The sequence below is a fragment of the Pyrgilauda ruficollis genome, unplaced genomic scaffold, assembly GCF_017590135.1.
Source record: "Pyrgilauda ruficollis isolate IOZ18807 unplaced genomic scaffold, ASM1759013v1 scaffold15, whole genome shotgun sequence".
Taxonomy (NCBI): domain Eukaryota; kingdom Metazoa; phylum Chordata; class Aves; order Passeriformes; family Passeridae; genus Pyrgilauda; species Pyrgilauda ruficollis.
Window position 1 is genome coordinate 2,628,495 of NW_024513654.1, and position 18,110 is coordinate 2,646,604.

Genomic DNA, 18,110 nt, shown 5'->3' on the forward strand with positions numbered 1-18,110 from the left:
AACAGAAGTCAAGTAGGATTATACAAATAATGGAGTGAAAAGAGGGGGAAACACTTTAAATACAGGACTGAAGGGTCTGTTAGCAACTGAGAGCTGCCCAGGAGGGTGGGTAAAGAATCCTCTCTCAGGATGGGATGCTCTGGCAGCCCAGGTTTTGCACAGAAGGATCTTGGAAGGGATCTGATTCCATAAAGAACAATTGAAATGAAGTTTTTAACTTATAACTCTACTTGCTCCTCATCTCAGCTGCAGAGCCACTGCTGCTTTCTCCCATTATTCCCAGGTTCCTGACAAGTCCATTTTCCCTCAGTCCCTCTGAACACTGGGCTCCAGCACCTGCTGAGCTGCAGAGTTCTGTTCCTGCTCGTTCTTTCTGGGATGCTCTGCTCCGTGGGGCTGAGGGTGGGAAATGGAGATGTTCCCTGAGCCTTCTGCAGGATTTTTCCCTCTTTCCCAGCCCTGTGCAGTCAGCCCAGAGCAGACTCAGGAATATTCCTGTTCATTTGCACTCTGAAGGTGAGAGCAGACTTTGCTTTATGCTTTTATCACATGTTGCAAATGCCTTTGAGATGTTTCTTTCTTTGTTATCTCAAAATTCTGTGCTCTATTGATTTTTGGGTTTTCTCTAAGGAGCTGAAAATTTCAGCAGTAACCCTGAAACCAACTGAAATAATTGATTATCTGTTTTTACCTCCTCTTCAGTTATTTACCTCATGCCCTTCGATGGAGAAAGGCTGTCCTATTTCTCGATGATTTACTGTAAAGCAGATCTTTGCTGAGCTTTAATATCAATTTATATAACCTTGATCCAGGGGTTATTTTTTGAGAGCCACTGGTTTATCTAATATGTCATGGAAGAAGTTGTTCTAGAAATATTTTTTTATAGCTTATTCTTATGGAACAGATGGGTAATGTGAAAAGAAACATATTTTTTATAAGCTCGGATTGCAGTCAAAAATACTTAAATTATCTCCAAGAGTAACTAGATGCCTAATGAACTTTATAACAAATTTAGATATCTTGTAATACATTTTGTCATGAATAGATACTTTTGTATACAGGGTTTTTTTTCTTGTGTGGATATTAATGGCAACAACACTTTTATCTGTGTTTTGTCTTTGCCTTTGTGGCAAGAAATATATTGGTCATTAATACTTTAAACCTAGGGGTATCAGTCAGAACACCACATGTGTTTTTGTTCCAGGATGAGCTTTCTGAGATAAATTTACTGTGCTTTCCACACTCCTTCGTGCCATTTGTTTTCTCCAAAAATGTCACTGTATATAGGTGGGGTATCTCTGGGCAAAGTCTCTTTCTAATTAAGCAGAAAAATGTGAGATGCTGCCCCCAGGTTTCAGGATAATTTACTTTACTAGGAAATCTTCGGATCCTTCTTTTTCTTAGGGCACATTCCAGGATATAAAAATGATTCATGTGTCTTGGAAGTACAGCTTTGGGAAGTTTGTCAAGTTATCTTGAGTAGCCCAAGAGTGGGGTGAAATCGCCCTTTTCATTAGTTTAAAAAATACGAATATTTGATCTGCCTTTGTATAACGCATCCATCATCTTGGAAAGGTCATCAGAGACAAATTGTGCTTTGAAAGGGTGGAAATCAGACCCCATCTCCTCAGTCCTGCCCTGCATTCCAGCGTTTGGGATGCAGAAGGGAGCTGGAATCCAGAAGCAAATCGGTGAGCGCAGTAACAAATTAGCGCAGGAGATTTAATCGGAGCCACGGAATAGGGAAGGATGTTTGGGGAGAGCGAAGCCCGAGCTCAGAGATCTTGGCACAGGCCTGGCGCAGTGGAACTCTGTGATGGGGGGGAGAGGGAGGCTCTGAAAGTGAAGAACAGCATATAAATTAAGCCAAATAAATTAAGTAATTCAAGCATTAATCTAGCCAACCCTCCGAGTTCATTCAGAGAGGCAAAACATCTATCATTGCTTCTCTGGAGATTGTAGCATTGTTGAGAATTCCGTTTAGCCAGGACATTTAGACCAACCCTTGCATTCAAAAAAAAAATCCTTAATTTTCTCATTGTCTGAAATTGATTGTATCTTTTTGCCTTTCAGTAAGTTTCACTTAGTTGCAATTACTTTGGCTTCAAAATCTTGAAATCGAATGAATTAATGAAAATGGAAAATCAGAACTCTTTCCTAATTAAGAACTGAGCTTTTCAAGGAATATGAAAGGATTTAATTTAGAGAGAGATGTTTGGAGAGCATGAAATGTGGCTTGAAGGAGATACATGTGCATTCAATAGAGCTCACTGAGCCCAGCCAGATTTGTATTGACGGGAAACAAAAAGCATCTGAAATCCACTTTCAGTGATAGGAAAATTTATGGGATTTCTTGAAGCTCTCCGAGTTGACTTCCAGTTCAGGGAAATGGGTGGCCATCTCTGTGTCTCAGTGGACACAATTCCTACTGAATTCCTCATTATTTCTCCCTGTGGCAGTTTGCTGAACCTTTGGAATGGGGTTTTGGGTTTGATTTTCCATGGCTTTGTAACCGTTCCAGATGGATAGGGGGAATCCTCTGTCCTGGCACTGCTGCAGGTGACACTGAGGGGTGAAAGGAGTGGCTCAGGTACTCTGACAGTTCAGAACGGATTTTATCTTGTATTATCCCTGAAATCCCATTCTGTTCTGCCGCTCCCCCAGCAGACACACACACCTTGTGTCACACCCCCTGTGTGACACCTGGGCTCACCTGCTTGTGCCCTCCCCAGGCTGAGGAACAGAGCACACAGCACCTGGAGGACAGGCCATTTCTTATCTTCGTAAATTTAGTAGTAATTATCATCATAATTCTCCTCCCCCACGGTGCACAGCACGTCCTGGGCTCCCTGCAAGTGATGGCTGCAATAATTCCGTGTGTGGAAGGGGAGATGTTTCCAAGGAGGGTCAGGCTGGCTGCTCAGCTCCAGCTCTGTTCTGGAACAGTGGATGTGTGGGTGGGAAAATGCAGAGCTATAAGCTGGGAATACCCTCAGGAAGCATGGTAGGACAAAGGGAGTAAGGTGCAGAAAGTATAATTACACTGGGTAACGAGCTGGTGAAGCCTTTGACATGGTCCATGCTTGACCTTGGCTTATTGAGCACATGGGGAAAATGTGATGTTGTAATCAAACTTCTGGTAAAAGGAGGTCACAGACCCCAGTGCCTTGACAAAGAGAAGGAATTTCACTTTTCCAGACAGGAGCAACCCAAACGGGATCCACTACATTTGCGCTGCACGGTCCTCCAAGAAGTCCACGTACATTTCAAACCGCTCAACAAAATATCAACAAATATCAGCAGCTGCTCACTCCCATTACAATTACCCAAATTGCAAAGGGCCGTCTGCAGCGAGCTCTGCTCCATAACTAAGGCAGCCCAGCCCCAGTGAATTGCTTCCTGCCTGCCAGCACTATTAAGTTGTGTTTTGTGACAATTTTCTCCAGCCCAGGCATGTTTGTTTTCTTTGCACAGCCTTGCAAAAAGCATTGTTTAAGCAGCACATAATGGATTCCAACCAAGAGGTGCTTTCTGCTCCCATCTGTTTGATGGCACAGCGAGCAGTTGTGATTCATACGTGCAGTGTAAATACTGGGTAATGACTGTGGCTTTCCTTTCAGCCAATTCCAGGTTCTTCAATTCCTGGGCCAGCTTCTGGGCTGGTTTTGAGGCAGGGAAAAAATGTCTGAACCAGGCTTGAAATTTTCAGGTGTTAAATATCTCTCTAACAGAGTGACCCACCTTGGTGCAGAGGTGACAGTAAAAGCTGCCACGAGCAGGAGCTGCCACGAGCTTCTCAAATCTCCAAGGCTGTGTGGTGTCCAGTTGCCTTTTCTGAATAAAAGGCCACCCAGACACTCCCCCAGAAACTTCCAGGGTATTTTCACTTTAAGATTTTGGGGCAACGTCCCTGGCAGTGTCCAAGGCCAGGTTGGACAGGGCTTGGAGCAGCCTGGGACAGTGGAAGGTGTCCCTGCCATGGCAGGGGTGGCATGGATGAGCTTTAAGGTCCTTTCCCACCCAACTCAAGCTGTGGTTCTGTGAATACAGTAAGGAAAAGAAATATAGGGGATGATTCATTTTTTTAGCCCATTTTTTAACCAGACTCTTCAATGAGTTTTTTGTTTCGCTATTTTTTTCCCACTTTATTAAAAAGATTTTTTTTATTACCAGATCTTTCAAAAACTCAAATCTGTGTTGGTGCAATCATTCAATGTCCTGGCCACCCCCTCAGGGTGTCAGAGGACAGGCAGGGCTCTGGCCAGTTCAGGGGATGGGATGGGATAGCAAACACACCCTTCCATCAGGCTGGGATTCAACAGCTCTGCTGCTCCTGACCTGCTTCCAAGCTGAGATCCTGCTGCTGGTCCTGCTGGGCTGGATGGGAAGTCCTGCACTCCATGGAGTCACATCAGTGCCTGGATGAGCAAATTTGGGGATCTTGGATAGATTAGTGGAAATGACCCTTGACAGAGATGTTGTGTTTGGGATACACTGCAGTAAATGAGGGCTGGCTAAAAGCACACATATTTTATTATTATTTTTATTGCTTGTTCTTACTACAAAATCGAGTTCACACTTCAGTGCAGTCATTTCATTCAGTCAAAACCATATGCTGTTGTGTTTTCCTTTCTTCCTTTTTTTTTTTTGTGGCCAGTGAATCCAAGGAATCCCCTCCCCCAGCTGCAGAGCAGACTCCTCACAGGTCAGCAGGCACTCAGGGAAGGGCAGTAAATCCACACCAAAGGCTGCCTTGGGCTGCTTTGCACCCAGCCTGCTGCAGAGGTTCAGAAAGGCTCCCGTGCCTGCCCTGGCTGCTTTGTGTTCCAGCTCCCATCCCTCTCCCAGCCCACATCCTGAGCTGGAGGATCCCAGAGCTCGCTCCCCATCAGCTCTCTCAAAGTGTTGGCAGCACCAGTTCCCCTTTTCATAACTCACCCATGTTTGTTCTCTCAGAGCTTGTTTTTGAAAATCTTTCAAACATTTATTTTGTTGTTGTTGCAAGGTTTGTACTGAAAAGGGAATACTGATTTTGACCTGGTTTTAACAAATATAGTTCAGAGGATAATTGGAGAGCTGCTGTAAAAACCAAGGCTGCTCTATTTGCACTGCTTAGATTCGATTAAAAATAATTAATTTATTTTACTTTGTTTTTTAAAGTATAAAGCTGAAAATTTTCTGCTAATCCCTTTTTAGCTGGTTAAGTGCACCTTAATATATTTTAGTGTAACCTCAGTGGTTGATAATGAAAATATGATGTAAAGGCTGAATTCAGGTTTTATGCCTGACTTTTTATTGATACTGAATAAATTCATAACATAACTCAGCCTGACAAGGTGCAGATTTCTTTCAAACATCAAACCAGTTATTTTGGATCTGCTCCTGAAATATTTGCAGCTTGGTGTTATGACATTTTAAACATGTTTTAGCCTGGTTATCCTTTGATTTTTTAAAAAAATGTAAATCAAGAATAGCTCACAGAGAGGATGTAGCTAAGTTGTAAGCATGTTTTCCCTTTCCAGGAGCAGTCATTAGCTTTGTATTCCTGCATGGAAAGCAGGAAATGGGGAGCTGGAGCTGTGTAATTTTATTGATTTTGGTCTGGCACAATGAACTTCTGGGTTTCCTCTTTCTTGAGCGTTGTTTGCTTGGATTTTTGGCTCTGGGTAGGGATCCTGGGGCACCAGTAGTGAGCAAGGAGCTGGGAATTTAAACACAGATATGGAAATTCACAGCACCTTCAGCAGATGCTGCCAAACAACCTGATGGGCAGGGGCTGGCACTGGCACTGCTGCAGAGGCAGCACACAGAAATATTGAGATTTTTCATTTTAATTGAAAGTGCTTTTCACTTGTGAAGAGAAGTTTCCCAAATTTGAGTTGTTCCCAAGTGCTCCTATTTTATCTGCATCCCATGAGCTCCATGGTGGGGTTTTCTGCCAGCTGGTGGAAGGTTTTCCTGCTCATTGCAGGGGGATTGGACTGGATCATCTTTAGAGGTTCCTTCCAACTGAAACCATTCCATGATTCCTGTAAGGAAGTCAGGGAAGGAGCAGAAAAGTTGCTTTAGGACCTCAGCTGCCATGGGTTCTGCCACATTGTGTGGGACAGAATGTTTTAAAAAATATATACATTTTCTTTATATATATATATATATCTTCCATAGATTTATAATATTGCAGTGTGGGGAGCAGGAAAAGGAGAGGGGGGGGGAAAAGCCTGACTATCTCCAAGCAGCACTTGCAATTTGCTATAGGAGTTAAGAAAAAGAAGACAAAAATATTAAAGAAAACCTAACAAATTTAGCTGTTGTGCCTTCCAGATAGAGGAATCTTGCATCTCTCTGTACAGCCAGCAAGAAAGCAAAAATATGATCATTCTGCTTTCAAATAATGTCTTTAAAATAAACTTGGGGACAAACTTGCAAGTTCTTTGGTTTCCTGCATTATTGGACTGGCTCAGCCAATTTGTTAAGGGCTTGGGAGTCTTCCATAGATTTATAATATTGCAGTGTGGGGAGCAGGAAAAGGAGAGGAGGGTGGAAAAGCCTGACTATCTCCAAGCAGCACTTGCAATTTGCTATAGGAGTTAAGAAAAAGAAGACAAAAATATTAAAGAAAACCTAACAAATTTAGCTGTTGTGCCTTCCAGATAGAGGAATCTTGCATCTCTCTGTACAGCCAGCAAGAAAGCAAAAATATGATCATTCTGCTTTCAAATAATGTCTTTAAAATAAACTTGGGGACAAACTTGCAAGTTCTTTGATTTCCTGCATTATTGGACTGGCTCAGCCAATTTGTTAAGGGCTTGGGAGTCTTTGCTAAGCCATTAAAAAAAAAATAAAAAAACAACTGCAAAAGGCTCTGTTCTCTCAGTTGGTGCTCATTATAAGCAGCCACAGGGATACATCCTTCTCATCTGAGAGCAGGCAAAGCACAGCTGAATTTGCTGCCCCCAGGAACCTGCAAAACCATAAGAATTAAATGTTTATGCTTTTCATGTCCTGCACATGAAATATTGCTTAGTCTTGGAGGTGTTTGCAGAAAACGTTGCACTTTGTGTTCACTTCTAAACTGAAGCCAAAAGAAAACCAGGACATATTTATGGATTTAAAAGCATTGCATACAATTTACAGCATTTGTTGCAGGTTGTAGTTATCTTAAATGTATATATTTTGTAGACAGCTTGCCTTTGTTGGATTGAGTTCCAGTTTCCATGGTAAGATTCCCTCAGTGATTTTATTTCTTATAGATTTCCCAGCTTCTCCCTTTTTGTGTTTTATAGATAGAAAAGGAATAATATCAGCCCAAAAATCTGATACTGTAAATACACCTTTTAGCACTAATGCAGAACGTCAGTGTATGATAAATGAGAGAAATAAAAGGTATTTTCATATAGATAGCAAAAAATGGCATGGAATTTATCCCTGCTGGAAATAATGGACTCTTTCCCCATTTATGCAGTTTCTAATTCCTGGTGTTAAGTCTTCTGATCAAAGAAAAAAAACCCTGTATGTGTGTGGAATAGGACTACCTGATAAATCTCAAAGGTCCTTAATTTCCAGAGCTGTGTTTAGGAGATAACAATCTCACAACCTTTATTTTTTTGTGCTGTAATTTCTGGTTTTAAGAGCATAAAGTACATGGGATCATGGAATCACAGAAAGGTTTGGGTAGGAAGGGACCTTAAAGATCATATGAGGACCTTGGGACCTAAAAGGTGTGCAACACCCCTGCCATGGCAGGGACACCTTCCCCTGTCCCAGGTGCTCCCAGCCCCAGTGTCCAGCCTGGCCTTGGGCACTGCCAGGGATCCAGGGGCAGCCCCAGCTGCTCTGGGCACCCTGTGCCAGGGCCTGCCCACCCTCACAGGGAAGATTTTTCTCCCCAAAATCCCATCCATCCCTGCCCTCTGGCAGTGGAAGCCATTCCCTATGTCCTGTCCTATTGTTTTCACCACTAGAAATGAAGGGATGGGACTATTTTCAGGCTAAGAATGATTTATTGCTCAGACAAACACCAGTCTCAGAGGCTGTGAGATTTTAGAGGGGCAAGCATTCGGCCACAGCTCAAGAGCAGTCACAAGTTCTTTGTTACAAGGCAATACAGAACTCTCTAACCCAATGGACAGTTGCCACAGGGTTTATTTTGCTTTTCTCACCCATCACCTTTACTCACTCCTGCTGCACTGAGGATGCTTTTGTCCAATGGGCTTCTCTCTCACAGGCACACATCTGCTTCTGTTATAACTTCTAAACTCTCAGTAATTCCATACAACCCCACCCCTGCACTATAAACCCTTCACCATCTTATCAGTGCAGTTTCTCACTTACTTAAGGCATATTCTTACTTACAGCTATAGAAACACAAGTTGATGATTTTTCTGCTTAATATCTGTGGATTGTATTTTTGCATCAATCTAAGCTTCTTCCAAGGCTGCAGATCAAACCCTTCAGTGTCTGTGGGAATTTCTGTTTTTCTGATTCCCACACTGTCCCTCCATCCCTTATCCCCAGTCCCTCTCCAGCTCTCCTGGAGCCCCTTCAGGCCCTGGAAGGGCTCTGAGCTCTCCAGGTGAGCATCCCCAGCTCTCCCAGCCTGCCCCAGAGCAGAGGGGCTCCATCTCCCTCATCACCTTTGTGATGATGATGAGGATTTTCTCCAAGAGCTCCCTGTCCTGCCCCAGAGCTGGACTCCTGCTCCAGGTGGGCTCTCTCCAAAGTGGGCCTTGCTCAGACAGCAAACATCTGTGGTTTTAGCACAGTTTAAAACAGTGGATGAAAAAATGCTCCAAAATGACCCCTTGGTAGAATGCTTTGTCCATCCAGTCACTGACTGTGCTGTGACTTGATGTAGTTTCTCTGTCCTCACACTGAAGGCCAGGCAGTTAATTATGAAATATGACCCTCTGTGAGGGGGGGATTTTGTTTAGCTCCCTGTGTAATGTCAGGAACCACGTTGCGTACAACTAATTACAAGCCGTAATTCTCCTCTTAATTATTATTTTGTCCTTTCTATTTTACTGATTTTTACCCATTTCAGCATTGCATGGGCCAAGGTCACCTTGGGCACAGGCAAAGCTGAGCCTGTTGCAGGGCTGGCTTTAGCAAAGTTAATTCCAGCTCTGGAGGGCCTGGAAACCACTTTGCTGGATTAAACAAACCTGCCTATTTCAGTCTGGCCCTGTCAGGATATAATTTCAAACTTGGAAACCAGAGAAGCAAAATGACTCCTTTTGGTTGTGTTTCTTGTACTGATCTCTATCCTCAAACCGTGGATTTAGACACTGGATACAGCTGAAAATGCATTTCTGTTTCCAAATGAATTAATGCTGCTGGTTTGAGTTCATTTGCACTCTTTTCCTTATCTGTAGATACTTCCCTTTATTTCTATTATATAATTGCTACAATTTAAAGTTGTGTGTGCTGATCTAACTCATGCATCTCAATCCAATAAAATCCTTTTTTTTAATAGAGAGGGAGCTCCAAAGACAGATGTTTTAGGACTCCCCATTCCATCAATTTTTTGCTCTTCCAATGTAATAAGAAATGACTTGGAGTCTTTTCTCCCAATCCCAGTAGGGAAAAGCTCACAGCCCTGCAGTGGGATCACAGCCCAAAGGAAAGGGGGATCCAGCAATAATTAAGATTTTTCCCAGTGACAAATCTTTTGCATCCAAATTTCAGAATGAGCATCCCACCAAGGTGAACAAATCTTCTCCCAATGTATCCTCTCCACAAGTGTTTCAGGAATATAAATGGGTTATTTTGTGCCTACATATCATTATTATTAGACAGTATTCCCAAGACCACCCCCACATTCCCAGGGGAAGCCCTTAATCCATAAACTATCCTTCCTTTTTATTTTCTCAATGAGGATCAATGTGATTTTAAAAGAGGGAAAAAAAAAAAAGAAGTACTTATGAAACATGTACTAGTTAAAGTAGTTTTACTGCAGAACTGCTCTGACTCACAAATAAGCTGCTGTCCCCCTTCATCTTCTAGTTAATCAAGTGCTGATTTATTGGTTTTTTAATCGGCTTTAGCAGTGAGAATTCTTGCTTGACCTTGACTTAATGTTTCACTAATTTCCTTCAGAATATTGAGTATTCCTAACATCAATTCAGACCAAAACCCCTCAGCTCCAAGTAAGGAAGAAGCAAATTAAGGGGGGGGAATGCTTTTCCTGGGTTTTTTGATAGAATTTGATGCAGAGTTTGGATGCAAATCCTCTAAATAAGAGGGGAAGGTTGTGGAGATTCCTGCTTCAGCCATTCTGAATTTTGGCCTCTTAGGATATCAGGGAAAAGCTTGTGTGCACCGATGAAATCTTCTCTTATGCCACAAAAAAAATATTACCAAAAAGGACAACAGCAAACTGCAGTTTTAGGAGAGAAGTAGAAAAATTGAGTCTGTGAGAAAAGAAAGTAGAACCCCCAAAAAATTCTTTGTTATGGTTTAAATACTGCCACTCTCATTAGGTCCACTTGGCTTCCACAGTCAATAATTTTAAAGGGATCAATGTGGGAATAAGTTGTGGCACCAGCATAGATATTATTTTTTTGGTTCTTAAGGAAGACTTAGAACAAGTGGCTCTCAAACATTCTGAGCAGGAGGCTCTGTACCCCCACAAGGTGCTTTTCTGATTATTCTCTGTGGAAAATATAAAGCTGTGCTCTAATATCTGTATTTATAGTCATTTCCATTTCACCCTGCGACTCAGTTTTGAAAATAGCGATTGTAAGGGGAGGGTATCACAGTGTTTCATGGGATTTAACATGAACTTCCAGGGGGTTGTGGCAAAAAATGTGCAAAAACTTTAGGAAAGACTCCACAGCCCCTGCAAGCAAGCCCCCCGAAGAAACCCCTAACAAACAAAAAATCTGAATTAATGTCACAGGAGTATGAATTAAAAAAAGAGGAGGAAAAACCAAAACACAAACCTCAAATGTCCTTTCTGAAAGAGACTCAAATGTCCTTTCTGAAAGATTTTTCTTTACCCTTAGAAATTTGTAATTTCAAGTGTTTCTGTTTGTAGTCACCCTAACACCTGCACAGCGGGTAATTTTTGCTGTATTTGTGCTTATGAATTCCAGTCATACTAAGAAAAAATATAGTCTCATCTCCTCGCAGATGGAAAAGAAGGAAATGAGCATTTGTTTGAAAGAAAAATCGATGGTGAAGGAAGATTATGAACCTGGGTCTTGTGCAAAGCAATGCAGCATCCATAACTGGGGCCATTATTGTGCTCCATGAGAAGAAGTTTCAGCTTTAGGAATTCTCTGAGAGATGATTTTGTCTTGTAACAGCCTGTTCTATTCTGCAGCTGCTTTTTTAACTTTGCAACTTTACCAACATCCATTGACTGTCAAATAAGTACCACTGTGAACTCATGAATAAACATAGTTGTCATTTCCATATTAAGAGGGCCTTCAGCTGAAAAGAATCCATTTGTGCCACTGCAATATCTTAATTATTTACTGTGTTATATTCTAATTAATTGTGGTTTGCTCTCTCAAAACTCCATATTCTGTGGATCTCATGGGTTTTGGAAGCAATGCACTAATATTGAAGTCATAATCAACACTGCTTCTAAATATTCATGCCAATAAATGACTCCCATGTGTTTGCTGAGTGCCAAGGATAGTCTGAAGCATTTATTTAGCATTCTGGTGGGATCTGGTTTCTGCAGAGTTCACAGAGATGCAGAATTTCAATGCTGTTGCTGAGAAAGCACGTTTGGATTCTCACGAGCAGGACACTTTGGATAAAGCAATGGTATCTCACTCCCAGCCTGGGCTCAATAAAGCCTGAGAGCACTGGGGAGTTCTCAGCTATTTCTCATTTGAACAATTTTGTTTAGTCTTTGACAGCCTCCCAATAATTTTGCTTTTTAACAAACATCTCTAATTTTTCAAACAATTTGAAAATCACTGCATTCCAGGGACGGGGATGCTCTGTCTGTCACAGAGGCTCCACTGGGGCTCTGCTGCAGCAATCACAAATTCAGACACATTTCTCAATAAATCAATTAAACAGCAGAATCCTAAAATGGTTCTAGCTGCAATTGGCTAACACAAATCTCCAGAAAAGCATCTTGAGTGTATGGGTGAACAGCTGATTTATGGAGCTACTGTTGGAATTTCAAACAAGGAAATGCTGTCGTGCAATCCAGTGAGTTTGTTTAATTAAATGTAAGTTAAATGTAAACAGTTTTAAAATATATTTGAGCTGAGTCTTTTGGATCAAGAGTAGCCAGCATACTGCAAACTGTCCTTTCTCCTTGAAATGCAGTTTCCAGAGCCTGTGTAGGTGCATTGTCCCTTCCTGCAAGTCTTTAGGCTCCACTGCTCCGCATCCCCTCTCACAACTCACCCAAAAATTATTTGGTTTACCTTTGGGTGCTTGAGATGAAGAAGAACTGGGGTTTTAGAACCAGGGGAAAGGCAGTATGAAGATTGCACGCAGTCATGACGGTGCTTGAAAATGCAATCCAGATGTCCTGATCCACTCGGGAGTGCAACTGGGATTTCTGTGGGCTCTGTTGCTGGTGTTTTGTTTAGAAAGTTCTCTTAAATACTTGTATATGCATAAATACTTTGTCTGTTGTCACAGAGATACTTGGTAATACTATTGACCATATTTTATTGATATTTCACATTTTTTACACTTGACAATCTTTATGTGTCCCTTTCAACTCAGGATATTCTATGCCATTAATTCTGCAATACCACTTCTTCTTGCTTTTAAGATAAAACTTAATTCTGCCTTATGAAGAACTTGAAATACATCTTAAAAAATTGAAATACATCTTGGATATTGGGAAGGAATTGTTCCCTGTGAGGGTGGGCAGGCCCTGGCACAGGGTGCCCAGAGCAGCTGTGGTTGCCCCTGGATCCCTGGCAGTGCCCAAGGCCAGGTTGGACACTGGGGCTTGGAGCAGCCTGGGACAGGGGAACTAAACATTTAGTTTAGTTGCCCTGTAAACATGGGAACTAAATGATTCTTAAAACCCCTTCCTAGCCAAACCTTCCTTTGACTCCATGATGTGTCCGTTTCCCTGGCAGAGCCGGGTGCAGGATGATAGGCTCTGGGTTTGGACTCAGCCAACTCTGTTTTCCTTTTTCAGAACCACCCGGCACTGCTGCAGTTTGTAATTCAAGCTGAAAATAAACATCTGGTCATCGATCTGGAGAGGAATGAGTAAGTATCCTGCTGCATGGTCACTTTGTACTCTTGGAGGGTTGTAATTTTAAAATTAATGGTTTAAACCTGGGGCCAGTTTTGCTACTGGTCCCCTGTAAGAGTCCCCTAACAAGAAAGTTTTGTTCCAGTTTGGATTATGGGTATTTGTGCATTGCTGATAGAGCAAGAATCTCTATGGTTGTGTGCATTTATGTGGGGATGAAAATGGACATGTTGCCTCTCAGGGTTTTCCTGTGTATTTCTTTTGGATGTGTCCTCCTTTCCTGTGGTAAGGCTTTTTATTTATAGTAATCTGAAATATACTACAGTCTCTGGAATTTTTTGGGGAGGACTCATCCTTCCTAATGCTGTCTGCACCCATCATGTGCTCCATGCAGTGTCCATCAGGAGTGAAGAGTCAAGACTTGGGGATTAACCCCTGCTGGAATGTTAAATGGAGCTCTTTGGGTTTGCTGTCAGGGGGCTGATGATGGGATGGTTGTGCTGTTCCTGCAGCCCAGGACCAGTGCTGGGCTTGAGCCTGTGTTTGTGTGCACCTTTTTCCATGTGCTCTTGGCAGATCCTGCTCATGTCCATGAGATTTCAGAGGGGGATCAGGGACTGCTGTAGATGTGGTCCCATGGGGCAGAGTTGTTAAAAACCAAAATCATACAGGAATGAAATCACTGCTCTGGAAGTCCATGACAAATGGAAAAAGTCATCAAAGTCTTTGTCTACCCTGCAAGTGTTCTGTTTTCCTCTAAGAGAATCTCAAAGATATTTGGTGAGAATCCAGATCAGGACAACCGCGTGCTGTTTGTCAAAGGCAAACCAAAGATCACTCTCAACCCAGGGAAAACCTTTCATAACAGTTCCCAAGGATCTGTGAGTTGTGCAGGTTCCCCTGCTGGGGAATCAAAGCCACAAAAAGGTATTTTTTCAGTTTAATAGAGAGAGAGATGCAGTTGGATGTGTTAGGAGGAAGGAATGTGCCTGTGAAAGCAAATGTCCAGGGGAGGCCAGGGACATCCTGCCTCGGGCTGGGGATGGACAACATCAATGGAAAACCACGGGGCACCTCTTTAGTCCTCTGGAGTAAAACAGTGCAAGATGCTTTTTATTCCCAGTCATTTGGATGAACCCCAACATTACCCAGCTGTGATGAATTCCAGTTCACTTTATTACTTGACATCAAGCTCAAATCTTGAGCTTCCTTTATGTTATTTTTAATGCCCCTTAGCTGTTGGAAACCTGTCCTTGAAGGGTGTGTAGGTCCCCCATGCACAGGTTGCTGTGTTCCAGTAACGAGAGGAGAATTTAATTCCTTTAGTAAACAGGGATTTCACTTTATATTCTCTTAATCTTTGTCGAAGGGTGTGCCTTCCTGAAGGAATGGGAAGTATGCAGCAATTGAGGAAACTATTTACATTCCATGTCAGCGATTAAAAGAACATAAAAACATAAAAAACCATAAAACTGCTAATACAGGCTTTGCTGAACATACCAAACTCTCTTGTACCTGTAATAAAGTCAGATTTAGAAGATTGTAAGATGCAATCTCCACCTCTTTTAGAAGCAGGACAGGAAAATGCAATAAATTACCAATACAGGCGTCTCTGTGACTGCGTGGATTTGGAGATGTTGAAATCTGCTCCTGAAGAAATACATTTATCAATGATTATTTTTCAGTTGGGGTAAACTGGGATTGTTTTTTTAGTTTGGTGGGGTGTCCAGCTGGAGGTTTGCATTCTGGAAGAGCTGTGTGTGGTGTTGACAGCACAAGGTTCTTCATCCCAGCAGGAGCTTCGAGGCAGTGTTGTGGAATGGAACCATCAGCCTTGCCTGGCTTTGGCATTTGTAGCACACGAGGCAGTTCACAGACCCCAAACCACAGGAAAAAATTGGTCACAGTCTTGCAAAATCATTTTGCTCTTTTCTTCACAATTTCTGACTTCGATTTTCCTGGGAGATTATGGTCTGGGTGTTGCAAGTCCATGCAGAAGTTTTCTCAGCGTGTGCATGTGTAGGTCAGTTTCTGTTTCTGTAAATCACACCAGGCACTGCTCTGCAGGGCTGGGCTGTGCTTCCCAGGGAAAACAGTGCCAAGCTCTTTGTGCTTGTCTGTGGAAATTGTGGTTGCGTTTCTTCTGCCTGTAGTGCAGGTGTTGGCTTTGCTGTCACTGGCACAGGAGGTGATGGAGAAGGAGCACCCTGCTGCTTCCAGGGACTCTGCAGGGACATGGAGTGGGAAACAATGCCCAGGAGAGAAATGAGAGCCTGCATTTCTGCAGAGCAAATATCTGATGGCAGCAGGCCAGGCTGGACCTGTGAGTTCCTGACTCTAGAGGTGGGAAAAACTCATCAAAAGCCTGGAGAAGGGAGCAGCATTCCCATCCCTGTGTCCTGGGAATTTCCAAGGATACAGATGAGCCCCTGCTCCCTCTTTCTGATATTGGTGTGGAACATGGAGCTCAAATGCAAGCATTGGGCCATTACTCACCTGCTGCAGATAGGAGTGGAGAGAGAAACACAAACACCTTGTGTGGAGTAAAAAGTGGCAGCACACGAAGCTCTGAGACATGTGCTGTTATCTTTCTGTGGTTTCATGTAAAGCATTGGAGAATGGTGGGGGTGGAGGTGCATGGGACTCCTAATTTACATAATTTCTTCATTGGGTCATGCAAAAAAAACCTGGATGTGATTTTCCATGATTAGGAGGAACAGCTGCTTTGAGTAGTCTTGACATTAAACTCCATTTATTGAAAACCTTAGAGATTTTCCAAACCTTGAGTTATGTTTCAAAACACGATTCAGATACATTAGACAACCCCAAGTGGGGAGCAACGTGTGAAACCATCTGTTATCTGTGGAAACACTGAATGTCATTTTGGTGGTTTCTGATATTTAGACCCATCAAAATGTGTTCATATGTACTGGGCAAGATGTTCTGAGTGACTTCTGGAAGAGTTACTGGTACCTGACTTGGCAGCCTAGGTTTGAAATCTCGATGGCTTGCAGCTGTTGAGATTACTTCTGTGGATATTCATTAAATACTTTGGTGATTAATTTCCAGGCGCTGCCCATTTGTAATTGCAACCCCAAAATTATTTGTGCTGGACTCAATTTGTCACAGGCAGAAAACCTGTGAGCGAGCTCACATTGCAAGTACATTCCTTACCATGATTTAGCTGCAAAAGATGATTGCACTCTTGAGAACCTTCAGCTCTGTAGTACCTTAAATGTTTTAGAAACACTTGTCATATGGAGAGATTTCCAGAATCAGCAAAGCATCCATCAGCTGCAAAATAAACCACTTTTTGGAGCAGCTGGCTGGGCTGGGGTGCATTACATGTGTAATACTGATGCTCTGCTGGTGTGCAAGGGACAGTAATGTATGCACTCAGAAATCCCTTGGAAGTTGATTGCAGCATGTGGGTCTGAGAGGGAAGCAGTTCACGGCTGTGTCAGTGAAACAGAGCCCCTGTAAGATTAAATCTGAGCTGGAGAGTGGAACAGTCTGTGGCTACTGGCTGTTTGTCTGTGACTGGAAACGTTTTGCTCTCTGTCAGGGCTAGGTCTGTACACAGCAAAGCTCTTCAGTGTTCTTTTAACTTCAAACATGTGAGTGACCCAGGTGAAGTCAGCAGACTTACTGATTTTCAAAGTTAATTTCATGCTTACATGAGCTGCTGACAAAGGTCGTAATTATGAATGTCAGAGCAATGTAACTGTGAACAGATGCTGGGGAACTCTCCCAGTGCTGACTCCTGTGTGTACCTGAGGCTGGGATGTCACAGAAGGATGAAAAGCTGAGATAAGCTGAGGGCATATGAGGGTGAGTATGGAGGGAGGATGGCTTTCTTCTTGGGGACCTCAAGAACATCCCAGGTATGTCCTGGACAGTTCTAGGATTTCATTGTCCAGCTTTGCAGTGAGGGTGACATCAGTGTGGTTGTAGCTGGTGGGCCACTGGCAGTGTCCATTGGAACATGGAAAGAAAAAGCTGGAATATTTTAGAGGAGCTGAGTTCTCTATTCATTTCCCCATCATTTTATGCTCCTTTTTGTCAGGTTTATAGCCCAGCCTTAACAAAGCAATATAAAAAAGGCAATATATGAGGTTACATTGCTGCCTTTTATTCCCTCTGTAAAAATTCTTCCATTTTATCAGGAGACAAAATCCAACTCAGACCACGGTATAAGCCTCCATCTTATCCTATAAATCCCTTAGGATCCCCGAGAACTCCAGAGGTTTGCGTCACCTCTGATTGTCCCCTTTGCACATTTTCCACTTCTTCATGGAGACACAGTAGCCAGGATGGGTTGGGATGTAATGGCTCAGTGTTGGAGGTCACTCTGAAAGCTTTCCCCCAGGACTGAGGAGGCTCCAGCAGAATTCCCTGGGCTGGAAATCAGGCAGCAGCCATCTTCACGCACAGTGCTGATATGACCAGCTCCAGTGAGGCTTCAGAGTTCAGCAATGTTTTGTTTCCTCTTTTTGGTTAAAAGAAAAGAAGTCGTTCTCTCCACTTTTCTGCCCGACCTCCCTGAATGGGAGCACTGATTGGTGTGCAAGTGACATTGGAGCTGGATTAATTTAGCAGGGAAACAACCCATTCCCAGTGCCAAAGGAAACAGCTGACAGGATTTGTTAATGAACTGACATGCTTCTATAGAATCAATGGCTTGAAATACAGAGAGAGAAACAAATCTAAACAAACAAACCCCAAACAGAGAGCTGAGACCTGTCAGAATATACTTGCTATTATAATTCTATGCTGTGTCTTAGCCAAAAAACTGTGACCTCAGCCTGGTTTATCTGCAAGTGCTGGAGCTGGCAGCTGTACTGCAGCATTTCAGCCTCAGCTGACAGTTGGGATTTCACTAGAATTGAAGTAAAAAGTTTCAGTTTACTGGAAGGAGCATTTT

At 42.7% G+C, this 18,110-nt stretch overlaps 1 protein-coding gene across 1 annotated transcript in view; it reads left to right on the top strand.

Moving 5' to 3' along the window:
* ADAM12 (ADAM metallopeptidase domain 12) overlaps positions 1–18,110 on the top strand; it is a 155,160-nt gene that overhangs the window by 14,505 nt on the left and 122,545 nt on the right. Inside the window, 1 exon segment of the mRNA XM_041461125.1 lies at positions 13,127–13,200. Within this exon segment, the coding sequence (XP_041317059.1) occupies positions 13,127–13,200 (74 nt within the window).